Here is a 27,597-nt window from a genome sequence, read left to right on the forward strand (position 1 = left end):
ACTTTGAGTCTCCTGCAGGAGAGATAAAGTGGGATATAAATATACATAATTATAAAGTTTCTTTTTTCCATATTGAAATAAGGTCTAAGCTTTTTCATTCTTTTTTTTCATTCTCTGTTCTTGGATTTGTGTGTTAAATACAGCCTGTTGGTGGTTTTGAAGAGTTATCCGTTCTTTAATTTTCTTTTCCCTATCTGCATTCCATTCTTCTTTCAGTATACAATGTCCCCTTATAACTGCCTTAGCTGCTTCCCACCCTGTGCTTATTGACCCTGAACCTGTTTTCATGCATGTATAGATTTTATGTCTATCGAATAATATGTAGGTTTGGATTTTATATTAATTATCTCAAATCCCTCCCTTAGTCCCCAACTGTGTAATTAAAGCATTTTATTTTTATTTACATCCATCTTAAAATCCCCTGCTACAATAGTCTCTTCCTCATAAAATGTCTGGAGCTTCTTGAGTACTTTCCTGAGAAATCTTATTTGACTCATGGTTTGGACTATATATATTTATTGTTGTGAATGTTTAATTATTTAATTTAAATTTCAAAAATATATATTGTCTCTTTCTATCTTTAATCTGGTCCAGGATCTCATTATTTAGGTTTTTGCTCATTATTATTGCCACCCCTCTTGCTTTATTTGTTCCTCTGGCTTCTGCTTTGGTTTCCTATAACAAGGAATTCAGAAATGTTTTTTCTCATTTTTAGCCTTATGCGTTTCTTGAGTACACATTATATTAGCGCCCTCTTTCTTAGTTAGAGTCAGCAATCTTTACCTTTTAATTCTGAAACCAATCCATTAACATTTAAAGATATTAAACTCTCTACCCATTTTCTTTTGAACATATTTTTATTGTGTGCCTATAACCTAACAGCTAATATTTAATTATATACACCAACTTCATATATACACGTGTAGTTTGGGTTATTCCAATTGCTTGCAATCACAAGTTTTAGGTATTGCCAACCTTCTAGACACGATCCCTGAAAATAAAAAGGGAGAAAGACACAGAAAGTTTATTATATATGTGACTAAATATATATCGAGAAAATGACATGGAAATGGTATAAAGACAACTCTTCCCTTGCTGAGGAAAGCGTTATCAGAGGTACAGGTTGAAAGCTCTAAGGACTATTAAATATATAAACCTGAATCACTCATCCCAACTTGAGTAGGCCCGTTGAAGGATTTCATGGCTGGAATCATTTGGATGTTGTGAGTTTTCTGGGCTGTATGGCCATGTTCCAGAAGCAGTCTCTCGTGACGTTTCACTCACATCTATGGCAGGTATCCTCAGAGGTTGTGAGGTATGTACATCATAGTTTTGCTCTCAACCTCTGAGGATGCCTGCCATAGATGTGGGTGAAACGTCAGGAGAGACTGCTTCTTGAACATGGCCATACTGCCCGGAAAACTCGCAACAACCTTGAGTAGGCCTGTTAAACCAATGGGACATTCTCAAATTTTGATTCACCATTCTGTCATTGATTCCAAGAACTCACATTAGTTGAGGCCATTCACTACATTCAGAAAGCTCGGAAGGTCTTAGAATGCATTTACTTACAGAATGAATGCAGTTTGACACCAGCTTCACTGCCATGGCTCAATGCTAGGGATTCTTGAGAGTCCTCGTTTAACAAGGTTTTTAGCCTTCTCTGCCAAAAGGAGTGGGGGTTCTTGCCAAACTACAAATCCCAGAGGTTCATAGCACCAAACATTATCAGTTGAAGTGGTGTCAAAATGCATGAATTCTACAGTGTAGATGAATGCTTAGACCAGAGGTTCTGAACCTAGGGTCCCCAGATGTTTCTGGCCTTCAACTCCCAGAAATCCTAACAGCTGGTAAACTGGCTGGGATTTCTGGGAGTTGTAGACCAAAAACACGTGGGGACCCCAGGTTGAAAACCACTGCCTTGGACGTTCCTGCCTGGGTGAAGTGGTCCATATTCAGAATAGGTCTGGGCATCAGCCAAGACCAAGACATTGCAAGGATATTGGGAGAACAAAGCATCATGGAACTTGAGGTTGGAGGAGAGTGAGAGCAGTTAAGGGGCAAGACAGTGGAGGGTCTTCTGGCTATGAATGGCAGAGCACTGTCTTTGGAAGAGAGGCTGGCCAGGGAAATTTATGCTGGCAAAAACTATAGACTTCTAGGCCAGGACCGTTCTACAAAGCCCAACCCTCACATGAGGTAGATTTCCCTTCCTCACATAGACCCCATGCATGACTTCCCCGATTTCTTCTCCAAAGGGTTGGGAAGTCCTTTAGAGCAGAGCGGACACTGAATGTCCCCTTTGCTCTGTTCTGGCTCTATATCAGGGTTCCCCAAGGAGTTTGGGTGCGCCAGATGCAGCCATCCACGGCAATTTATCCGGCCCCTGCCCGAGTCTGAAACAACTTGAAAGCACATAACAACAATCTAAATTCTCTTGACTATCTCATCAGCCTAAACCAGGTCCACAGTTCCCACAGAAATAGTGGTAAGTTTATGTTACGTAAAATTGCTCTTAATTTTAAATGTTGTATTTTTTTTCATTGGTTTTTTTTGTTTGGTTTGGTTTTCTGCACTACAAACAAGATATGTGCATAGGAATTTGTTCATGTCCTATAGCCCTCCACCAAAACAGTCTGAGGGACTGTGAACCGACCCTCTGCTTAAAAAATGTAAGGACCTCTACTTTAAATGATGCAAGTGGGCTTTCGAGAGAAGAGGGGGAATTCCCCTGGAGAGGTCCATGTGTCATCTCGACGTGCCACAGAGCAAAGAGAACTCCCCGGACTTGGAAAGGAGCCTGCTTTTAATGTTTTAAAGGGGGGAAAGTTGGTAAGGGAGAACAGGAGGATTTCAAATCTGCAGGGAACAGAGTATGTGTGGAAGGGCCCTGGGTGACTTGGACATGTCACATTATTTCAACTTAGGGGGAGGAAAAGGTCAACCACCTCTGAACAATGGCTGTGTTCCAGTAACATTTTCTCCTGACATTTCGCCTGCATCTTTGGCTGGCATCTTCAAAGGTTCTGTTGGCAGTGAAGCAAGTGGAGTGGAATGCCCAGGGTGGGAGAAAAAGCCCTTGACTGTTTAAGCAAGCTTGAATAGCACTGAGTAGCCACAAAGCTGCAAAGTCAATCTGTGAGGGTATCTGCATAGAGGGAGCCTGGAGGAATCCTCTGTTTGGGAGATGTTAACTGGCACTTGATGGTTTGCTGTCTGCAGTTCTCCTATGTCTGAGTGGTGTTGTTTACTTAGTTCTAGTGGGTTTTTTAATACTGCTAACCAGATTTTGTTCATTTTCATGATTTCTTCCTTTCTATTGAAATTGTCCACATGCTTGTGGATTTCAGTGCCTTTCTTGTAGCTCTTCTGATGTCTGTCATAGAGTACCCCTTAGCCTGTACAGGCCAGTTTAGGTGGTTCAGTTCACCTTGGAGGAGGTGGGGTTTGCATATCCTGCTTGCACTGTCTACCAGGGCTTTAATTGAGCTCTTTTTTGATCTGGGTGATGATTGGAATTTTTATGTAGGTATCTATCAGTGTGCGTAGGTTTTCTGTAAACTGTGTGGCCCAATTGTTGATTTGGTTTGTGTAGGACTAGGACATCTAGAAATAGTAGTCAACAACATCCACCCAAACATCCCATTCACCATGGAGAAACTAACATTTCTAGATGTCCTAGTCGTCTACAAACCAAATCAACAACTTTAGAGCTTCATGGCTACTCAGTGCTATTCAAGCTTGTTAATTGCAACATTCACACTTGCTTTAACAGACAAGGATCTTTCTCCCACCCAGGAAATTCCATATACACACACACACACACACACACACACACACACACACTCAATTTGCTTCATTGCCAACAGAACCTCTGAAGATGTCGGACACAGATGCCAGTGAAATGTCAAGAGGGAATGATACTGGAACACCGTCAAAGAGCCTGAAAAACTTACAGCGGCCATGAAAGCCTTCAACAACATATAGAACATAGAATATACCTTAACTAATCACTTCCTGAGGGCGTGGGTGGGGGGAAGACTGACTACAGCTGTACAACTGGCTATACATAAATCCCAAGTTTTAAATTTTCAAAAACCTTTGCAATTTTGTTTGAAATGAGCAAATGGACTCAAAGTGTAGAGCGGATTGCACACCTATCACTCTTATTACATACTATGTTATTTCTGAATTTCTACTAAAGAGCATACCTCCAGTTTGAACATCTGTGTAGGCTGATCATTAATGTTGTAAATAAACGACCCCAGAAATGTTCCTTCTTCCATTTCGAAATCATTCCTAAATCCCTGAAAAGAGGCAAAGGGGCAAAGTGGGATAGATTTTTGTTTTTGTTTTTTTGTTTTTTCTTTTTTGATCAATCCATCCGTGTGACTTCTCAGCAGAAAAAGACTGTAAGCTTGCCAATTACTTCAATCAAGAAACAGCTTCCTAAGATTTACAGAGATACTCTCAGGAATCCAAAACCCGGAACCTCAATCCGTGGCTGAGACCGGATGAGAAACTCCCTCCTGGGCACACTGAAGACTGGGAGACTTGGAAGATTATAGCAACTCCAGAGGCACTCCAAGTGGCCAGCTTCTGGTCAAAGGAAATTTAGCATAATGCCAAGTTTTTTACTTTGTTTGTGGTTTTTTTATACATTATAGCTGTATTCTCAATTAGCTTCTGACATGATAAATAAATAAAATAGCACAAAAAGGGAGAGAAGAGGAAATAAGAACCAGAATAAAAAAATGCAGTTACTCACATATACGGAAAAGTTTTGTGGAGCACTGGTGATCTCCTTGGTGGGAGCCAGTTCCTTTTTAAGGTGGTCCAAAAGTAAAAATGAAGGGCAGCTGGGTTGAGACAGTTTAATGATTAAGAAGCCCTGGGAGCCATCCATGGCCCAGCAATTCCCTGGTGAATTATCTGTCTGATAATTATAGAAATGGAAAGGAGGATCAGAAACTTTGTAATGGGTAAGAAGAAAAATACCAATGAAGGTATCCCTACCTGCAAGATCACATTTGGTGACCTCTGATAAATCCGGCAGCAGCCCATCAGGCAAACCAGTGCCTCTGGCTCAAATGTCTTACTGGTTTTTACCACCAATGCTCCTGTAGATATTAAGGTATAGCATTAGATAAATTTTCCTCTCCAGAATTTGTAGGAGACAAACCAAAATGAAAGGCTCTGAAGTAAACATTTAATTAGCTCTGGATCACACTACTCAAACAACCCAAAATAAGACTCGGGTTTATGACTCTTGCCTCTAGATCTTTACAATAATCTCTCTATTCTGTTCAATGATGGAAAACTGTGTAAAAAGGAAAGATGGGTTGGGGAATTTAGTGGCCTTTGCAATACTCTGCCTTTATGTGTGTGTGCGCACATGCACATATGCATACATGTGCATGTTCGTTGATTTCCAGTGATTCCATACAGTTTTTTAAGCAACCAGTCCTTACAGCTTGTTTCGCTAGTGACTGACCTCCTCTGAAACACAATTTAATGCCAGGGCTGTCCCTGCTTGGTTTCCAAAATCGGAAGAGATCTAGCACTCAGTTGCCAGGATCAGAACTTTAAAAGGATCATTGGGGTAGCAATAATTTTTTCCCAATTTCTGACTGTATCACTAGGAAATTTGAGGCTGAAAGCCAAGGCAGAGGCAGATAAACATTTGCATAGGCAACTCCATCATTCAACCAACAACTCATAATCAAGGGGACGAGGCACTTCACCTAAATATTGAATAGGGAGGGAGGTCAATCAACTTCATGCCATCTCTCTCGATTCCGCCTTTCTCTCCAGTATTTTTTTCTTCATCACTTCCACCATCCTATAGCTTACAATGCTGCTGTCTTGCTATATGTTTCCCACCGTTCCATGATTTTTTTTTTCATGTCAGGAGGAACTTGAGAGACTGCCAGTTGCTTCTGGTGTGAGACAATTGGCGGTCTGCAAGGACGTTGTCCAGGGCTGCCCGGATGTTTTGATCTTTTTACCATCCTTGTGGGAGGCTTCTCTCATGTCCCCGCATGGAGCTGGAGCTGACAGAGGGCACTCATCAGCACTCTCTGTGGATGGGATTTGATCCGGCAACCTTCAGGTCAGCAACCCAAATTTCAAGTCATCAGTCCTGCCAGCACAAAGGTTTATCCCACTGCACCACCAGGGGCTTCATTATTTGTATGTTCCGTGATGCATAAACATAACAAATTGAAAGGTTTCACTGCCACAACGGTAATAGAGTCAAAGATAAATACTAATCAGAAAGTAACACTGTCATGAGCAGCTGAAGATTAATGCCCATAAGGGTGGCAAACTGAATATCACCACCTTGCCTGCCATTTTCGCTGCCAGCAAAGCCTTGCATTGCACAAATCAGGGGTCTCAATATATTGCAGAATTATAGTATGTAGCAATCACTCTGTCATGGTTTTCATCTTGTGGAATCCTAGGAATTGGAATCCAAGAAAGGGTTCGAATTCCCTGCTAGAGCAGCCATGGGCACATTTCGGCCCTCCAGGTGTTCTGGACCTCAACTCCCACAATTCGTAACAGCTATTAGGAAATTTGCCCATGTCTGTGCTAGAGGAACAGACTGCAGAGTCCTAGGTGCCCACCCAAACTACAAATTCTGCCATTCCATAGGATGGGGCCATGGCAATTAAAGGGGAATCACACTGCTGCAATCATGCTATATGGATATCCCCTAAGACAGAGAAAAGAAAGAAGATGGAACTCATTTCAAATGAAATGCTTCTTCAACTTACCTAAAGATTTAAAAGGAAAACCCTCCTTGGTGGCGTCATCACTCCCTTCTTTGTAGGCATTTGGTTGAACGATGTAACACTATTGCCAAAATACAAAGTTTCTGTTAGGCAAGTCCTAATGAGAGTGTATGCCAGTAAACACTGTGCACAGGGATAAGAAGATTTCTCTTTCCTCCATGCTGTGCCCAACTTCAAAGCGAAACAGACAGGTATGGGGAGAGGACGGAAAGGAGGCTTCTGTCCCTGAACTCTGCCCCTTCACCAACCCTTCTGTACAACACACACCCGCATTTCTCTTGGTTGGCTGGGGAATTCTGGGAGCTGAGTCATGTTGTCTTCATGACATTTCTCCACTGCTGTGAGCACTGCAGAGTAAACCAGGTTAATTTGGCTTTGACCTGCATTAGTCAATGTCGGGGAGGATCCCACAAGCTTTGGGACAATGAGGAAAGCAGGATCAGGTCTAAATTGGACCATGGCACTGTCTCTAGAGGGCACTCCACCATCAATCCCCTTTCCCTGCCCTGATCAGCACAGTGGAAAGGGAGTGGATCTGGCATCAATAGAGGGGCCCATGCCATCAGGGAGGAGGAGGAGGATCAGCTCCTTCCTTCTTCCAGTCGTGTGGGCAATGCTGCTGATGCCAGGACTGGGCACCTGTGATTGGCAGGCACTGGCTGGGAGTGATGATCGCATCACAGAGGGTGAAGTGACCATCCTTGGGGCCAATATGGTTTGGGCTGAACTATGTAGACTCTAACCAGCAGGTTCAGAAGGGAGTGGGTTTCAATCTGAACCTTAAAGAGGCTTTCCAAAGCCCCATCTACACTGTTATATAATGCAGTTTCATAATGCAGATCAACTTCCAATATAGCCTCCCATGCCCCGGGTGGAGTAAATGGAACCAGAACAAAATGGATGCAAAAGTTAAGTCACATAAAATACATTCCAAAGTGTTAGTAGAGACCTAGTAGAGGTTTTGTTGAATTGCTAAATATAAGACCACCCCTGAAAGTAAGATCTAGCAAAGTTTTTGTTTGGAAGAATGCCTGCCAAACAGAACACTAGAGCATGCAGGATTGGTAAATGTACGTACCATCGATTGTTGTACATGGAAATAATGGTAGTAACAAGAAATTCTTGATAGGATTCACAGTTTGTCTGATTATGCTGGTTTGTGATGAGAACTACTGTACAGTATATAATAAATGTTTTTTTTAATTCAACAATAAATGTGAATTCTTCTTCATGGAAAAATAAGACATCCCCCGAAAATAAGACCTAGTGCATCTTTGGGAGCAAAAATTAATATAAGACACTGTCTTATTTTCGGGGAACCACGGTAGCACTACCGTTGTGCAATGGGAAAGGGCCCAAAGTGGGGAAACCAAAGACTGTCAAGATCATAGAGTTGGCGCTCTGTAGTTCTACAGAAACATATGACTGTGGACACTAAAATAGCCCTTCTAGATGCGTTTACATTGGAAAGAGAGAGAGAGAAAGTAAAGCACATCATCAACTTTATGTTCTTACCATTCCTACTCTTATATTTGCATGGATATTTTCAGTGTTATCGGGAGGAATGTCAAGTTCGGGTGTTTGTGGAAGGGAAGCAGCCATTGTCTTTTCCAGATTTTTCTTTATGCCTTCATTTTCTTGCCTGGATCAAAATGATAGACAGTGAAAATAGTCAACATACCACCCTTAGGCCTAGACAAAAACATGTTCACAATTAGGGAAATTCCTCCTGGGCTTAGCAAAGGAAGGCTGGCACAACTGAATGCATATGCAACCAAAACTAAATATTGCTATAAAAAAGCAACAGGGACATCATAGGGAACAGTAAAGACCACAACACATGGAGGTCGAGAAGCCGAAGAAAAGCGGGGGAATCCATGGGGCAGCGTAAGGCTATGTCCCCATACTGTCGGTGATTGTGGGATCCCATCCCATGACATTTCTGTGCTGTCCCTGGCTTCCTCCCGCTTCCTCCCCGGCTTCTTCTATGAGGAGAGGCCAGTGTAAACCCAACTCCTCTGTATACCCAACTCCAATGGAGCCCAGTCGGAAGTAGCTCTGCGTCATATGAGCAGCCGGGCATTATTTCCTGGAGGATGGACTGGTTGGATCTTCTTGCGGTCCAAGGCACTCTCAGGATTTTCCTCCAGCACCAAAGTTCAAAAGCATCTATCTTCCTTTGCTCAGGCTCAGCCTTCCTTATGGTCCAGCTCTCACATCCATAGGTTACTACAGGGAATACCATTGCTTTAACTATGCGGACCTTCGTTGCCAGTGTGATGTCTCAACTCTTCACTATTTTATCAAGGTTGGTTATTGCTCTCCTCCCAAAAAGTAAACGTCTTCTGATTTCCTGGCTGCAGTCTGCATCTAAAGTAATGTTTGCAACTAAAAATACAAAGTGTCACTGCCTCCAATTTTTCTCCCTCTATTTGCCAGTCATCAATCAGCCTGGTTGCCGTAATCTTGGGTTTTCATAATCTTGTTGCAAACTTCTGTCCATAGTTCTTCTGGGACTCTATTTATTAAATCTAGTCCCTGAAATCTATTCTTCACCTCCACTGCATATTCACTAGGAATATTTGTGAGATCATATCTAACTGGTCTCAGTATTTTCCCTAATTTCTTTAATCTGATTCAAAATTGTGCAATAGGAAGATCATTTTCTGAACTACAGTCAGCTCCAGGTCTTGTTTTCACCGACTGGATGAATGTCTGCCACCTTTGGCTAAGAAGGATGTAGTCAATCTGTAGTCAGTCTTTTAGGTTGTTGGAAGTATTTGTTATGCACAGTGAGTTTTCCTGGCAAAATTCTATTAATCTACGTCCCACTTCATTTTGTTGTCCCAAATAATGCTTGCCTGTGATCCCGGTTGTCATTTGACTGCCCACCTTAGCATTCCAATCTCCTGCAATGAAAATAACGTCTCTTTCTGGTGTATTTTTCAGTAGTTGCTGCAGATCCTCATAGAACTGATCTACTTCTGCTTCTTTGGCAGCTGTGATTGGGGGGTATATTTGAATCACTGTAATGTTAAACGGCTTACTTTGAACTTGAATTGAGATTATTCTATCCTTTTTTGGGTTGTATCCAAACACTGCTTTAGCAACTTTATTATTAATTATGAAGGCTACTTCATTTCTTCGGTATTCCTCTTGTCCACAATAGTACATCTAGTGGTCATCTGTTGTGAAGTGATCCATTCCAGTCCATTTCAGTTCACTGACTCCCAGATTGTCTATCTTTAACCTTGACATCTCACCAATAACCACGTCCAATTTGCCCTGGCTCATAGATCTTATATTCTAGGTTCCTATAGTGTGTTGATCTTTAGAACATCTCATTCGTCGTTCACCTCCAGCGCTGTCGGCTGTTAGCCTTCCCTTCGGCTTTGAGCTAACTGCATCATCACATCTGGAACTAGTTGAACTTATACTCTCTTCCTCCCCAGTAGCATTTTGACCATCTTCTGACCTGGGAGTACCCATCTTCTGATGGTATACCGACATGTCTCTGGTTGTACTGATCCATGTAGTTTTCATGGCAAGAATATTGGGGTGGGTTGCCAGTACCTTCCCCGGGGATTGTACTTGGTCTGACCTCTCTGCCATGACCTTCCCGTCTTGGGTGTCCCTTCACGGTTTAGCTCATGGAATCAACAAGGCACCCAAGCTCCAGCACCACGTCAAGGTAACAATCCTTTGCAGGAACACCCATCAATTACAGCCCCTTATTTTCTCCAGTGCTCACATTATGCAAAAGTTAAGTAGAGGGAAGCTTGTGAGAGATCAAACAATTTAAATTTGCCATTTTAGTAAGTCTCCTCACCGCAACCCACAAAGGTGACCACACATCAACTGGGTAATCCCTTTACCTCACAGGTGCTGTCTTTCCCTGAACTGGAGGGTCTAGAAATGTCTCCCCAGTATTGCCTTTTTCCTTGTCTGCCAAAAGCCTGGTGCTGAGAATGAATCCTAGAAGGAAAGAGGAACTGTGTTAGTGACTATGAATTAATCAAAAATCCACATACTGCGGGCCCTTGAAGCATCACCTTGTAGAGCTCATTTCAAACCTGCAGTGGATTCACTGTCCCTCTGATTTAGAAGCCAGTAGCTGTCTGTCTGCCTGTCTGTCTGTCTCTCTCTCTCTCTCTCTCTCTGTGTATGTGTATGTGTGTAAACAGCTAAAGAAAGATGTTGTTCCGTGCTGAAGCTGATAGGCTTTAGACTGGGATGCATGGAGCTTTTGGCAAGACTCAGGAGACTGTAGCTCATACCCACATTGGCCAGGTCATCATGTCCATTCGTACCAAGGTGCAGAACAAGGAACATGTTATCAAAATCCTGCCCAGAGCCAAGTTAAAGTTCCCTGGACATCAAAAGATCCATATTTCCAAGAAATGGGGCTTCGTCAAATTCAATGCTGACAAGTTTGAGGAAATGGTGCCTGAAAAGCACCTCATCCCTGATGGTTGCAGAGTGAAATACATCCTCCGCAGGGGGCCTTTGGACAAGTGGCATGTCTTACTTGCAGCATGAGGCCTATCAAGAAGATGCCCTATTGATTTATTCTTGAAGGAAATTTCAAAGAATAAAGAGTGTTCTCTTAAAAAAAAAGGAAGAGAAAATGTACATTCCATGTGAATTTCAAAATTCATGTCAGCACATGCAATGGTGTATTAAAATGTTGTTCCTTACATATAATGGTAAAATTTACTTTTGAGATTTTAAAACAATATTTTCAAGTTGTGAGTGGTTTCAATCCATGGACACAGAATTCATGTGTCCATGGATTTGAATATATTTCTTATGAAAGCTATTTAGCAGAATGTTATACTTTTTGTTTTCTGAAGCCTGGAGACCTGGAAATATTTTTGGCTGCAGAACTCACACTATCGCTGTACAAGATATACTTGTTTACTGCATATGATTATTGTCTGTTATTATTGTTATTTTCTTTAAAGTCATTTCTGATCTAAGTGGCCTTAAGGCAACTCTATCATAGGGTTTTCTGAGCTGGGAGTATGTGATTTGCCCAAGCACTCCCGACAGATTTTCAGGGCTACTCAGTGAATTGAACTCTGGTCTCCCGGTCATAGTCCAACACTCAGACCAGAACAGCATGCTGCTCCCTCACTTCCTGCACAGTCATCAACATCCCCAGCGTTCAACTGATTTGGACAAATCTGGCTTAATTTCATGGCTGACTATGGAGCATCCAAATCACAAGCTAGGTTCAGCAGGTACCTTGAAGTTTTCAGCATTGTAGCAATATCATTACTGTGTGTCTCGGACCATTAAAATTCATAATGAGCTTAAGAAAGTTAATTTGTATGGCAGGGCAAGAAACCTAGAATTAAATTTGTCAATTTGACAGACTGGAAAAGGAGAGGGGGTTTGGGTTTCCCAAACCTAAAATTGTATTATGAAGCACATGGCCGAATTTGGATTAAAGACTGGATTACATTGAAAAGAGAGAAAATGTTTTATAAGATCGGCCTTAATCAAAATATGGGAAAGATATAAGCAAAGATTCTATACGAAAATACTGCTTTGGCTCTCATCCATGGAAGCAGGACAAAGGAGGCTGCTAGGATGGACAAAATAGCTGACATATAGAGAAATTTGGATAAAACAGAAAGGAATATACCTATTGAAGAAAGAAGAAATTAACCAATTATACAACTCAAAGAATATTACAATAAGGAAAAGAGAATAGGCTTTGAAGACAAAGAATCTTTTTGGGACAAATTAATTTCAATGGAAAAAAGGGATTACCAAGATTTACAAAATTATTGGAATGGTCTACTGAGCTGGAACAAGTAAAGGACCCCACGATAAAATGGGCAGCAAACATAGGCCACCCAAACAAATTTGAAGAGTGGGAACATATGTGGAATCAGAATTTGAAATTTACCTATGCATCAGACCTTAAAGAGAACTAGTATAAAATGTTCTTCAGATGGTATACCACACCACATAAATTGGGATCTTTTTATAAAAATATGCAGAGCAAAATCTTGGAGTGCAAGAAGGCACGTTCTACCACATGTGGTGGATGTGTGAATATCTTAATATAAATCTTCTCAAGATTAAATAAATAAAACAAGACTATGTATGTTTAGACTGGATCTTTATGGAACTTACTTAAGGAAATCCCGAAAAGGAATGCCAGGAAGATCAGCCCCATCCAGAGTGTCTTCCTCTGACGTCTTCTTGGTGTGGTCCAAATGGGGGCTGCAAAAACAAAAGATTTGTTACTCACTGTTCATGGAAATTACTCCTGAAATAGACAGATAGTTAGAGAGGCCACAATGTGATAATTCCTTGTTAGCAATGAACCCAAGGACAGGCTTCTCAAACATCCTTCTAAAATCTATTTCAACAGGAAATTTCACATTATCCTCCTTTTTCTGCTACTTGAGTATCCCTATCTTCCTGCCATGCATTTCTGGGTAATCCTGCTAAGACTCACAGGAGGCTTAATAATTCAGAAGCAGAGGTCTAGAGATACATTTGAAATAAAGGGGCTTATCATGAGAGTACCCAACAGCTGCAAACTCAAGGTTGGTGTAAAAAAGAAAACCCCAAGCAGATGTGTTCAGCTACACTATCAAACCAATAGAGCCAATTGGCATCTGAACCAAGGACAAATCTTTTGTTAAGTAAGTGGATCTTGATTGCTCATTTAAGACTACATCATCATGAAATACTTGGCATTATTGGTGCTGGGGATATTCAATCCTCTCAACCACCTTCCCAGACTGCTATGGAGATGGCAGATAAGGTCCGAGACAGGTCTCTGGGTGGGTGGGTGATCGAGGATGTTGTCATCCCGCTAAACATAATTCTGAGAGCTCCATCACACCCTAGTTGTCATGTGAAGCATCTACTGTTGAGAAGAACATGTTTCTGACTCTGCCTGGGATAGGATTTTTCTTGTGCTTCCTCTCAAAGTTGCTGCATATCATTTCTGAAAAAAAAATTCTGAATCTCACATACCTATTACAGGTGTTGGTGGGGCCTTGTACGTTGTGGTGTTTCGTGGCACCAGAAGTCTTTGATCCACCAAGTTTCTACCTAGAGGCAACAGATCACATTATCAGCACAGCCCTTGCACACATCTGGCAGGTCCAGGAAAAAAACTTGGAAAAGTGTATTTGTTTATTTTTAGATTTATAGAAAATCAATGGCTATTAAGATGTTTTAAAAGTAGATAAAATTAAATACATTATTTAAAAGGCCAAATAGATTTGGTATATCTTTTAAAGTTGGGATTAGACCCAGAGTGGGTTCTCCCTCCAAGTGACATAGGAGCCACCATCTACCACCCCACTAGCTGCCAATTACAGAAAAGCAAACCTTGCTGAAGATTTGAATGGGCAAGTTGAAGGGGCAACTTCATCCCAAGGCCAGCAAACATACACTTACTACAGCAAGGGATGCTGTCCATGGCACGGTCTTCGAAGGCTCTTTCAGTAGTAAATACATGCCTTTTTCTATTGATCTTTTTGAAGACCCTGAAAAAGAAGAACCTGGTTTGTACACTCAAAAGAACTTCAAGCTGTTTTTCTGCTTCCCTTTCCATTCCCGCCAGCTGTCCTGATTTTGCAGAGACAGTTCCAAATCATCCTCGTCACCCCACTTTTCCCTCTGCTTTTAAAATAGCCCAGTTTCTCTCTCCTCCTCCCATTGACCCTTTTCCTTTTTGGCTGGCTTCAGTTCCTGCCAACTGACTTCAAAGTCTAAAAGAAGTTTGGACTCCACTATCTCCAGGAGAGAAACGGAGAGAAGAGGAGGGTGCCATCTTGCCCTTTGCAATAGGTTCAGGCAAAAGCAAACTGCTGCAACTTCTCCTAACTCATGGGTTCTTCTGCATTAATAACTTTGGCCATCTTTTTTTCTTTTTAAAATAATTTTTATTTACATACATTAACAACTTACAGTGAAACAGAACACAAAACAATGAACACTTTACAAACACCTTGACCACACTTTGGCCATCTTGACCACACTCGGTTGCTTTGCCACATGTATGTGGCATCTCACTGTGTTTTTCTAAGCATTTCTATTTAATTAGAACATGGAGCCCAAGCAAGATATTTTTGTAGGTTCCCTGTTTGAGCCTGTTTCTAAAGTATTTGGAAACGCAATTATTTAAAAGATGCTTCAAAATCAACCCCAGGTTAAAGCAGATGATTTGAAATGTTATGGCAATTCCTTTTCTAAATAATGGCTTTTAATGTTGAAATGGCACAATGTTAAATTTATACTCATTAGTCATTCAAAAGTTTTATTTTTAAAGGAATAGATACAGGGTTTCTGCAATTCTGAAATTTTCCTTTAAAAAAAGAAGACGGGGAAGTGGTGGGAGGAGTCTGCATTATTTTAAGAGATGGCAAAACAAACAGATGATTGAAGTACAAGCAGGAGAAGGCGAACATGTGCGGTGGGGGTTAGTAAATTCTCTGTTTCCTTTTTAGACAAAGAGAAATGAAAAGCTGATTCCCGTATGTCCCCCAATAGTGGGAAGAAGTCCTGTAAAATTTTGGGAAATAGGCTCTTCCATGCACACGTTCCCAGCAATGCCTCATTGAAGGAAACTTGGGCAACTCCAGAGTCATTATGTGTGTGTAATAAAGGCTAGAAACCCCTTTGACTCACAGAAAGAGAGTCTTTTCCTGTAAAATGGCTTAAATGGCTTAATGACCCAACATTAAAAAGAGCAAAAATAAGAAAAGAGAATTACAAAATTAGGGCTTTTGCCAAAGATTTGATATGCATGGTCGAAGACCCAATCCCAAAAATAAGAGGCTGGATAGATAAGATCGAAGAATTTGGGAAACTCTAGGGATTAAAAAAACCCCAAAAAACAATGTTGTTAACAAAAAACATGATGAAAAAAGACAGGAAGAACTGGCAGACTTAGCTGGCATACAAGTAGTGAACAAGATAAAATACTTAGGGCTTATAATAACAGCAAAAAACTCAACTTTCAAAAACAATTACAAACAAAAATGGTTTGAGATAAAGAAAGAACTAGAAAACTGGAAATATCTGAACCTATCACTGTTGGGGAGAATTGCTCTGATTAACATTCTACCAAGGATGTTATTCCTTTTTCAAACCCTTCCTATAATTAGAAATACACAAATATTTAAAAATTGGAATAAAGACTTATCAAAATTTATCTGGGCAGGAAAGAAATCAAGAATTAAACGGACCAATTTGATTGATGAAAAGAAAAGAGGTGGACTAAGGCTACCAGATTTTCAATTATATCATGATGCATGCTGTTTAATGTGGACAAAAGACTGGACAACACTTTTAAAACCCAAAACCTTATTACTAGAGGGCATTCCTATTTATGGTACGAGAGAAGATAGGTGGAAAAAAATTTTGGGAACCACTTTATTCGATTGTCTTTAATAAAAACATGGTAAACGTATAAAGAAAGGCTATATTCTAAAACTCCTCTATGGATACCTCCGATAGAGGCTTGTCAAAGGAGAGAATTGGGAGGAGAGATTTGGCCTATATACAAAGATATTCTAATAAAAGAAAAAGGTAACTATGAATTAAGAAAGCAAGAAGAAATTACGCAAAAAAATAAGAATATAACATGGCTCCAATACTTTCAGATGAAAGAATAGTTTAACAAGGATAAGAAGTTAGGCTTTGCGGAAAAAGATTCCTTTTGGGGTAAAGTTATAGTGATGGAAAAGAAAATTATCACAAAAATTTATAAAAGACTGTTAGAATGGGCAACTGAGCAAATCAAGGACTGTATGGGGAAATGGGCCACAAACATAGGGTCACCCATAAAATTAGAAGAATAGGAGAAAATGTGGAATTGTAAGACAAAATATATGTATGCGTCAGACTGGAAAGAAAATTGGTTTAAAATGTTCTATAGGCGGTATAGCACCCCACAAAAACTGTCAAAATGCTATAAAAATGTATCTAATAAATGTTGAAAATGTGGAGAGCAAGAGGGTACGTTTTTCCACGCTTGGTGGCCTTGTGAGAAGGCATACGGGAGGGAAATACACCCGAGGATTCAAAAAGTTTTGCAGATAAAGATTAAAATGGAACTTAAATTCTTTCTTCTAGGAATACTAGATATAGAAAAAGATAAAAAAGGAAATACTATTCAGTTATATAGTAATGGCAGCAAGGATTGTATATGCCAAACTCTGGAGAGAAAAAGAAGCACCAGCAATGGAGCATTGGATTTTGAAAATGATGGACATTATGAATATGGACAGACTGACTTATTTGAGATCACTAAACCAGGAAAAAGTAAAAACACAAACAGATTGGTATTTGTTCAAAGAATATTTTAAAAAGGAAAATCTTAAAATAGTAATTTGAATAATCAAAGAGATGGGAGGAAAATTATTGTCCCAGAAGTACTAGAGACAAAGCAAAGGAATGTTTGAAGAAATAATAAAAAATATAGTAGAGATATGTGTGAAATGTAACATAACACCGTAAAGTAGATGAAATTCATTTTATATGCAACATGTTTTGTGTGTTTTTTCTTGTCTTTTTGTTTTTTTCTTTCACTTGTCCCTTTCTCCTTCCCCATAGTTGTCTGTGCATGTCTCAATATATATATATATATATTTAAAAGACAGAAATTGTATCTAAAGAAGCTGTATTCAGATCCAGGCAGGATTGTTTTCTTATCACCTACACAGGGAGTCCGAATAGGGAACATTTAACAATAAAAGAAACATAGCAGAAAAATGCACCAAAACAAGACTGACATTAGGAAACAGGAATCAATTAAAATCTGCAAATTGAAGAAAGTTTTGTGAGCAGCCTAGATTTCTTGTTTTATTTTGTTTTTGTTTTTAAAAGGAAAGAAATATTCTTGTTCACAATTAATAGCACAAAAATGGGAGCCTTTGAACCCCCACCTCCTATCCAGTGCTGACTTGTGAAGAGCTAGAGCATGGCCCTGAGATCTGGAAACACAAGAGGCAGCAGACTGGACCAGAGCCTGTCGGCCAAACAAGGCCCAGCTGCCCAGGCCGCCCACCAGAGCTCTCCAGGCCTGGCCCTTCGTACAGAGGACAATGGGAGGTGCTTTATTTATTTGATCGTGTCAGAATCAAACCAAGGGTACCAGTTGTAAAGTATTTGAATACACAGACAAAGTTAAAAACAAAACAACAACAACTTGGCATTATACTAAATGTCCTTTGTCCAGTAGCTGGCCACTTGGGAATGTTTCTGGTGTTGCTGTAATAAGGTCCTCCATTGTGCACGTGGCAGGGCTCAGACTGCATTGTAATAGGTGGTCTGTGGCTCTTCTCCACACTCACATGTCGGGGACCCCACTTGGTAACCCCATTTCTTAAGGTTGCCTCTGCATCTCATGATGCCAGAGCGGAGTCTGTTCTGCGCCTTCCAAGTCTCCCAGTCTTCTGTGTGCCCAGGAGGGAGTCTCTCGTCCAGCATCAACCACTGATTGAGGTTCCGGGTTTTAGCCTGCCACTTTTGGACTCTCACTTGCTGAGGTATTCATCTGAGTATCTCTGTAGATCTTAGAAAACTATTTCTTGATTTAAGGCATTGGCGTGCTGGTTGATACCCGAACAGGGAATGGCCGGAGATGTCAATGCCTTGGTCCTTTCATTGCTGGCTGCTACTTCCTGGTGGATATCAGGTGGTGCAATGCTGGCTAAACAGTATAATTTCTCCAGTGGTGTAGGGTGTAGACATCCTGTAATAATGCGGCATGTCTCATTAAGAGCCACATCCACTGTTTTAACGTGTTAAGATGTGTTCCACACTGGGCATGCATATTCAGCTGCAGAGTAGCAAAGCACAAGGGCAGATGTCTTCACTGTGTCTGGTTGTGATCCCCAGGCTGTACCAGTCAGCTTTCGTCCAATGTTATTTCTAGCGCCCACTTTTTGCTTGATAGTCAAGCAGTGCTTCTTGGAAGTCAGGCTACGGTCCAGGGCAAGTATTTTGGTGTGCTGCAATCCTCCAGTGGGATTCCTTCCCAGGTAATCCACAGCGCTTGAGATGCTTATCTGTTCTTAAGGTGAAAAGCACACGTTTGCATTTTAGATGGATTAGGGATCAGCTGGTTTTCCCTGTAATAGGCAGTAAGAGCATCTAAACCTTCAGAGAGCTTTTGTTCAAGCATTTCAAAGCTCTGAAAAGGAAACTCAGGACAGGTGTAGTATCCCTGATCCAAAATGCTTGTGACCAGACTTGTATGGGATTCTAGATTGTTGCATATATGTACATAATGAGATACCTTGGAGGTGAGACCCAAATAGGAACAGGAAATTCATTTATGGTTCAAGTACACCTTATACACACAATCTGAAAGTAATCTTCACGTAATTTTAATAATTTCATGCATGAAATAGTTTGTGTACACTCTACTCATCAGAAAGCAAAGGCAGCCATATCTCAGTCAAAACATGAGGACAGTTTTGGATTTGGGAGTTCTGAATTCCAGGAGGAGGAGGAGGAGGGAAGGGGGAGATGATGCCATGAGAGACTCGGGAACAGCAGGGTTTTACTAAGAGGATTTTGCCCAGGGGCCTCAAAGAAGGTGGAATGATATATGATTGATGACTTGCCATTTCCATCCCTTTGAGAAACACAGATGCTACCCACCTTCTATGTAATAGTTCAAAAGGTTCAGTAAAAAAAATGATTAAAAAAATCCGAGTCATACACAGATCAGTGTAAGTGGTGTACCTCAACTCTTCTTAAAAAAAAAATCCATAAACTGAAGTTGTACAAATGTCTAAAATAACATTACAAACAGTTAGATTGTACATACATTAATAATAATAATAATAATAATAATAATAATAATAATAATAATAATACTTTTTATTGATTAGCCCTTAGGCCATATCATAATACCAAACCAAAGAACAAGGCTTGATAGTTCTTGATTATACTCTATGTAAGTAAGTTAAAATATGACACTTAGAATAATAGAGTAAATAAATATGAGAAAACTGAATATATACATCATATTTCCTTATCACAATTTACCCCGATCAGCCCCACATACGTGGTTCTCAATTGTATTGTTTTACAGAAAACTATGTACTGTATATACTTGAGTATAAACCTAGTTTTTCAGCCCTTTTTAGGGCTGAAAAAGCTCCCGTCGGCTTATACTCAAGTGAGAGTCCTGGCCAGCTTCTATTCAGGTCGGCTTATACTTGAGTATATAGGTATTATCTTATTATCTTATCTTATTAAAGTCTTATTTATTTATTTATTTATTTATTTACAGTATTTATATTCCGCCCTTCTCACCCCGAAGGGGACTCAGGGCGGATCACATTATAACACACATAGGGCAAACATTCAATGCCCATAAACACATCAAACAGAGACTGAGAGACACACGCAGAGGCAAGTTAACGTTCTTCTGAGGGGATGTTCGATTCTGGCCACAGGGGGGAGCAGCTGCTTCATCATCCACACTGACGGCACTTCCTCATTCCAGGTCGTAAATTAGTTAATCTTGCCTCCCCACTTATAGTGGTACCTTATCTCCTACTTGATAGATGCAACTATCTTTCGGGTTGCTAGGTCAGCAACGAGCAGGGGCTATTTTTTATTTTTAATTGACGGGTGCTCACCCCGCCACGGGCTGGCCTCGAACTCATGACCTCATGGTCAGAGTGATTTAAGGCAGCTGCTCAACAGCTGCGCCACAGCCCAGCCCGGTCTTATTATCTTAAATTACAGTTTTATATAAATATTCAAAAACATTTAACTTACTGATGCCTCAAATAATGCAATTTTATTAATATCTATTTTTATTTTTGAATTTGACCCATAGCTGCTGCATTTCCCACCCTCATCTTATACTCGAGTCAATAAGTTTTCCCGGTTTTTGTGGTAAAATTAAGTGACTCGGCTTATATTCGGGTCGGCTTATATACGGTAATATATATACGGTAATGACTTATCTTAGGTACCTCCTTACGCCGGTCTCTCTATAGGAAATAGGCGGGAGGGCCGCCAATCTTTCGCTGCGACGCAGCATGTTTTCCTTCCGAGGAAGCTGCAAATGTGAGAGATCCTGATCAGCATGGTCATCCTGTGCTCCTTGGGCTCAGGCATCCTGGAGATATGGGTTGGCTTCCCCTTTCAACCCCCTCCCACCCCTATTTCCCTCGAGAAACAATGGACATGTCTGCTATGCTGAAGCCCTTCTTCTTGATCCCTCACTATGTGACTAAGAAGGAGCTCACTCAAAACCTACCTGTTGCCAAAATTCCCAGGCTCAGCTAGCTCAACCAATGCCTCAACCATTCCGCTTCATGCTTTGCATTTTACAGTTCACACACACACACTGATTTTTACGTGCCTAAACAGAACAGTCTTCTCTCCTACCCATCACCACAATGTTGGGCCACAATGAGGCATGAACCCGGTGTTTTTCATGCCAGTCCCAATCTGCATTACACGCTTGTGCAGAAACGCCCTCAGGAAGGTGACATCCAAAGAAAAGCAGGAAGGAAGCTAGATCTCCAGCACTACTGAGCAAAACACTGGTGTTTATATTTTTCCCACAGATCAATTTTTAGATTGTATTTGGTGGTAGAAAGTGAATTTTTAGATCGTCCAGCATAACTGTATTGTCAACTTCTGCTGGAAGATGGCTACAGAATCTCATCTGAGGACCTTGAGATCCCCAGAGAAGATATTTTAATCCAATCTGTGAATAGCCAAATCCACAAAGGTCAAGCTTGTAAATGGAGAGGGCCAACTGTGCATTGATCATACTTTAGGAACCGAACATAGCTTTCAAATAACATGGTGGAAATCACATTTCTTATAATTTGTTCATTTCCCCCAGTAATAAAGATAAGACTATGTTTATTAGCTATTGCAACTTGCCAAAAACTAATAAACTAGAACGTGTTCAGAAAAGGTAAGCCAAAATGGTTTAAAAGGTATGGAAACTAAGCTCTATGAGGAGCGGTTTAGGGATCTGGGTATATTATCTAGCCTGAAGAAGGGAAGGCTAAGCGGGGACATGATAGCCATGTTTCAATTTTTTGAAACGATGTCATATTGAGGAAGAAGTAAGCCTGTTTACTGCTACTTCTCGGGACTATACCAACGTTATGATTCTATATCACTCCTCTTTCAATTCAAATTTAACTTTATTATTATTATTTTCAGAATGGGGATTTGATGAAGAAGGCATATCTCAACATTGGCTTGAGAGAAGGTTGGGGTTTTTTTAATAAAAAAATTGAAGATAAATGTATTAGTTACATTTCAGAAATGAGAAATAATTCATTTTCCCAAATGAATGTTTGGCCTTCAACTTAACCATAACTATTAGATCTTAAAAGCCACTTCCCAAGTTTCACCAAGCTTCCAAAGTTAAACGTAATTTCCACACACTTAAATTTTGTATGTAAGGAAATAGGAAAGTATTGAAAAGCCAACTAACTGATGTAACAATGTACTCACAGACCAGATACCTCCATCAGTTGCTTGTTCAATATATGTGGTAAGGGGCCTCAATCCCAAAAGGCATTCATATACAGAGCTTTTCCACACAGTGAGGAATACGGATTGGCACTGATCAGTACAGAGAGATCCTTCTTGCGGATGCCACATGCACAGCTGGCACACAGAACAAGGGCAAGGGCACAGCTACTAGGCTTAATTATGCTAGCCCCCACCCAAAAAAATTCATTTGGATGCCCCTAAGGATTGTGTCACACTAGAGCTTTGATGCACTTTAAATCCACTTTAGGGAGGGGGCTCTAAATAGCTCAGCCAGATAGGTCTTGGATTTCACCAAACTACAAACCCCACAATTCTGTTCGAGGCAGAAACCAAATTTAAAGTGGATTCATGCTCTAGTGTGATGAGGCATGAGTTGTGTACAGTGATCAAGTCTAAATAAGCCAAATGTTCTAAATACATAAACAAAAGTTACATGAGTTTCAGAATCCTTGTATATACAGTAGGACCTCCATTTCCATTAGGTTTGGGAGTGCAGCAAACTAGTGAAAATGGGAAAACTGTGAATTAAAACATTCATGACTTTTACTTAAGACAACACCTCTCTAATAATCTCTAGGTCAGTGGTTCTCAATCTTCCTAATGCCTCTTAATACAGTTCCTCGTGTTGTGGTGACCCCCAACCATAAAATTATTTTCATTGCTACTTCCTGTCATTTTGCTACTGTTATGAATCATAATGTCAATATCTGATATACAGAATGTATTGTCATTCACTGGACCAAATTTGGCACAAATACCCGATATGCCCAAATTAGAATACTGGTGGGGCTAGGGGGGGGGATGATTTTGTCATTTGGGAGTTGTGGTTACTGGGATTTATAGTTCAGCTACAATCAAAGAGCATTCGACACTCCACCAATGATGGAACTGATCCAAACTTGGCACACAAAACTCCCACGACCAACAGAAAATACTGGAAGGGTTTGGTGGGCATTGACCTTGAGTTTGGGAGTTGTAGTTCACCTGCATCAAATCCACAAGAGTCAAACAGTCAAATCCACAAGAGTTAAACCCAGAAATGCAGAGGGCCAACTGAACATTCTTAGCATTAACCACTCATTAGATTTCCCATTGCTGTCTTAATTTATTCTGTCCCTTTCCAATATGGGCATTTCAGGGTCCCAAGCCATATCACAAAGAATTCAACAACAGCTGGGTTTACTGACCTTACAATGATCGAATCTGGATTTTCCAAAACCAAATATTATCAAGTTAAAAAGAAACTCAATAATATCGTCTGAAATATATGCTCCGAAATTAGGAGCTGAAGACACACTCGAAAAAAGGCGCTGGGACCTGACTGCTCTAAGAGCCGCAAGGGGAGTTGCTCCACTCGAGAGGACTGGAAACAACTGACAGTCCTAGTCAGTTGAGGCAACCTCCAACTTACAACACAGTGATGTCATCAATGAAGATTCTAGAGTCATGGTTCATATGGTTACTGGACTCATGATCACCCCGATCCCTTTACACATACACACCACAGACTGTCCTATTCAATTACAGTTTGAATATCCCTTATATGCAAATTTTGGGACCAGAAGTGTTTTGGATTTCAGATTTATTTATTTTTTGAATGACTGCATAAACATGATGAGATGTCTTGGAAGTGAGACCCAAGTCTAAACACAAAATTCAGATATGTTTCACATGTACCTTATATAGCCTTTATACACAATATTTTTAATCGTTTTTAATGTGTAACTAAGTTTGTGAACATGGATCCACCAGAAAACAAATGTGTCAGTATCTCAGCCACCTATGTGGTCAATTTTGGACTTGAGTAGTTTGGATTTGGGAATTCTGGATAAGGGATCCACCTGTACCTATTTATGAGTATTATTAATGCCGTTTTTTAATGGTGCTTATTCTGGAACAGAGCTTGGAAGCCATTAAACTCTGTAGGTGAATTTTTACTGAAAGCCAAAACTAAAGAGCTCGAATATGTATTACAGATATAGTATATGTACTGATGAGCAATCCTGAAGTTGGATGAAATAAGTGCCACTTTATGTGACCTAATCACTATTTGAGATTTAAAACTGGATAACGTACTAGACAGGGGAACAACTGTTCAGGGTATTAGCTGAGGCAGATACATACCTGTGACAAACATTCCCAGTCTCACCTGGGTCAACATTCCTGACCCCAAGGATAATCCAGTCTTATGGATTGCTCACTCCAAATGGTCATATTTTCAGGTTTTTTTAAAATCTGGTTTATTCATGAATTTTAACTGGTTAACCAAATTCCTATGAATATCCACTGAAGTTTATCTGTCTTGAGTGTCCACTGAAGTTTATACATGGAGCCTGATTTCAAAATTACTTTGCTTTATGAAACTACTCTTCATGATTCGCTAAAAAAAAAAAAATTCAACCCCCCTGCCCCTGAATTTTTTTTCTGGCTACATCCCTGCCAGTATGCATTGTGACATCTACTTTTAACTACACGGGGCCAAGAGGAAAGTTTAAGTCTCTGGTAATTCTCCCCACCCTATAAATAAAATACTGTTTCAGATAAAAACATCCAAGACTTAAAACCAATGGTTGCAAAGTATGGTTCCAAACCAAAGTATGAATCCTTTTTTATTTTCACAGTGATCATGTTTCGTTTTCTAATGTAACTAATAAATTAAATTAAAAGATAATTTTAAAACTTAAAATAAAAATAAAAATAAAATTTTAAAATAAAAGTTGAAATGATATATGATTGTAAGACTAGAAAGTGTTTAAGGTCTGAATCTATTTTAGTAACACCACTTCAACTGTCATGGACCCCTGGGATTTATAGCTTTTTGGCAGAAAAGACTAAAGACCTTTTCAAACTAGGAATCCCAGGATTCTCAAGCACTGAGCCATGGCAACGTAGATACACCCTAAGACTTTCCTAACTAACTGGAAGATAAATGTCAAACCTAGTGGGAAGAGGACTAAACGTAATTCACACAATTGAGAAAAAAATGCAAAAGCAGGGATACTGGCCCTAGATATACTTAAGGCATTTGATTGTTTCATGGCCGGGACTTTAAAAAATTCTAGAAAAAATCGTATTAGGAGAGAGATTTAGAGAACTGATTGAGAAGCTATACTCGACTAACTTTTCGGAAATACAAGTAAATGATGGCCTTACAGGAAAAATAAAACTAACTTGAGGGACAAAACAGGAATGCCCCCTTTCACCTACCCTTTTCACAATAGTTATAGAAATGTTAGCAAATATGATACAAGAGCATAAAAATATAAAAGGGATAGGGAGGAAAGATATAAGATATGTTTGTTTGTGGATGACACAATCTTATTATTTCATTATACTAAAAAAAGAGAGATTAAGAGAAGGGAGAGTGTTTAGAATAAAAATAAAGAAGTCAAAATATATCTAGGAATCAATATATCTAAGGAAATTGGCAATCTAGAAGGAGATAATGTAATCAGATTAAGGAAAAATGTCAAGGATACTCTGGCTAAATTTGCCAAGCTCAAATGATCATGGTTTGGTAGAATAGTATTAATAAAAATGAAACACAACATCTGAGGATGCCTGCCATAGATATGGGTGAAACGTCAGGAGAGAATGCTTCTGGATCATGACCAGACAGCCCGGAAAAGACACAACAACCCTGTCATTCCGGCCATGAAAGCCTTCGACAACACAAAAAAATAAAACACTACCCAAAATAAACTCTTTCTTTAGGATGCTACCTATGAAAATCTCAGCAGGAGAAATTATAAATTGGCAGAATATGTTAAACACCTTCTGTAATAGGAATAAAAGAGCTAGAATAAACAAAGAAAAACTGTATAAAATACAAAAGAAGAGAAGTCTGGGAATATCAAACTTAAAATTATACTATATAGCAAACCAAATAAAGTATATTATTGAAGGGATTATAGGTCAAAGGATTTAGAATATTTAGAAGAAGAGCGCAAAGACATAGTTATGAAATTAGTATATATTTTCTTCACAGGGAAAACCAGGAATCTGGAGAAGAAATGGTTTAACAAAATAAAGAATCCCTTTTCTAAAAATAGATTGGAAATTTGGACTAAACATGAATAAAAACTAATACCACCCCTCTCCCCCTTAACACCAGTGTTAATTACAAAAAATTCCCTATATATCTCAAAAAGGAGTTAGAAAATGACGTCATTAGACAATATTTTACTGTGAGTTTTTTTTAATCAACCCATCTATATGATTGCTTCTCAAGACCAAAAGAGAGAGGAGAAGAATAAGAATAAGATAAAAAGAAGGTAGTTACTCACATATACAGAAAAAAATTCTGGGGAGCACTGCTGATTTCCATTTCCTTCCCAACACGGTCCATGGCTACAGAGGCTCGGCAGGTGGGTCAGGACAACTTGAGGATTACATAGCCTTTGGATCCATCCATGGCCCAGGAATTTCCAGGCGTGTTGTCCCTCTGAAAACCAAACACACTGCAACTAAGAAGGGATCAAGACTGAACAATTCAGAAAACAGTTCTGATATGGACTATTACTTGTTAATTTCAAAACTCAGTCTTTAAGAACTGTTGCGCTAAGCAAGATAGGAAAAGGTTGCACAGACTCTGGCACTCAGCAAACTATGAACTAAGACTCAAAGTGCCAATCCAGACTGAGGCTGGATCCACACTAGCAAAATTATACCGCTCCAGTAAACAGTGTACACTAAGTTTTTACAATCCAAAATCAATTTGGATTGATAATACACATTTCTTTGAAAAGGGACTTAGGGAGTGTGTTTCAGCACCACCACCATGTTTTTTCCTATTGTGGATCCAGGGTAAATTAGTTGAACTTGCTCTACTAGTAATAGCTAGGAACTGAAAGAATATTTCCCACTAATCCTTTCCTGGTCAAAAAATAGTTTTCAAAATCCAAACAGATAAATAAAGAATTGTGCAGGTTGTGCACAATTGTGGCTGAAAAAATATGTTATGTGACAAAAGAGGAGAGATTCTAAAACATACGCATCTTTTGTGCAAACATGGCAGTGTGTTGTTGAAAGCTTTCATGGCCGGGATCACAGGATTGTTGTGTGTCTTTCGGGCTGTGTGGCCATGTTCCAGAAGTGTTCTCTCCTATAGGCCAAGAGCTTTAGGCCTACTGGTGCAGACTTTGGGCCTACACACCTGGGCCTTGCAGTACCTAGAGCTGATAGATCTGAAAGGCATGCTTGGAGCTGATACCGGCTACCGCCTGCCTTTTGTTTCGAGTCAGTTTTTCTTTCATTTTGTTCCATCCAA

General features: G+C 39.9%; 1 protein-coding gene across 4 annotated transcripts; it reads right to left on the reverse strand.

Moving 5' to 3' along the window:
* Positions 1 to 838: 838 nt before the first annotated feature.
* On the reverse strand, positions 839 to 26,849 carry LOC103281150 (SUN domain-containing protein 1). 4 transcript variants are annotated; one of them, XM_008122098.3, is made up of 12 exons: positions 26,615 to 26,848; positions 20,777 to 20,862; positions 14,229 to 14,317; positions 13,800 to 13,877; positions 12,945 to 13,034; positions 10,673 to 10,772; positions 8,313 to 8,439; positions 6,780 to 6,858; positions 5,017 to 5,120; positions 4,769 to 4,936; positions 4,212 to 4,307; positions 839 to 991 (listed from the first exon to the last, which is right to left on the reverse strand). In XM_008122098.3, the coding sequence occupies exons 2-12, from the start codon at positions 20,842 to 20,844 to the stop codon at positions 890 to 892; spliced, it is 1,101 nt and encodes a 366-aa protein (XP_008120305.1). In that variant the 5' UTR covers positions 20,845 to 20,862; positions 26,615 to 26,848; the 3' UTR covers positions 839 to 889. The 4 variants fall into 4 exon arrangements, with proteins under 4 accessions (XP_008120305.1, XP_062817806.1, XP_062817813.1 ...); XM_062961736.1 differs by lacking the exon at positions 26,615 to 26,848 and adding an exon at positions 23,516 to 24,627; XM_062961743.1 differs by lacking the exon at positions 20,777 to 20,862 and having other exon boundaries at positions 26,615 to 26,849.
* Positions 26,850 to 27,597: the final 748 nt, after the last annotated feature.

This window comes from Anolis carolinensis, chromosome 1 (assembly GCF_035594765.1).
Source record: "Anolis carolinensis isolate JA03-04 chromosome 1, rAnoCar3.1.pri, whole genome shotgun sequence".
Classification (NCBI taxonomy): Eukaryota; Metazoa; Chordata; class Lepidosauria; order Squamata; family Dactyloidae; genus Anolis; species Anolis carolinensis.

Excerpts from the sequence above, each read along its gene's own strand:
- LOC103281150 (XM_008122098.3), bottom strand. The coding sequence starts at position 20,844 with ATGCTGCGTCGCAGCGAAAGATTGGCGGCCCTCCCGCCTATTTCCTAT. Across the intron at positions 14,318-20,776 it reads AGAGAGACCGGCGTAAGGAG|GGTCTTCAAAAAGATCAATA; the intron begins GTACCTAAGATA and ends CTTCTTTTTCAG. Across the intron at positions 5,121-6,779 it reads TTTTCCTTTTAAATCTTTAG|GAGCATTGGTGGTAAAAACC; the intron begins GTAAGTTGAAGA and ends TAATATCTACAG.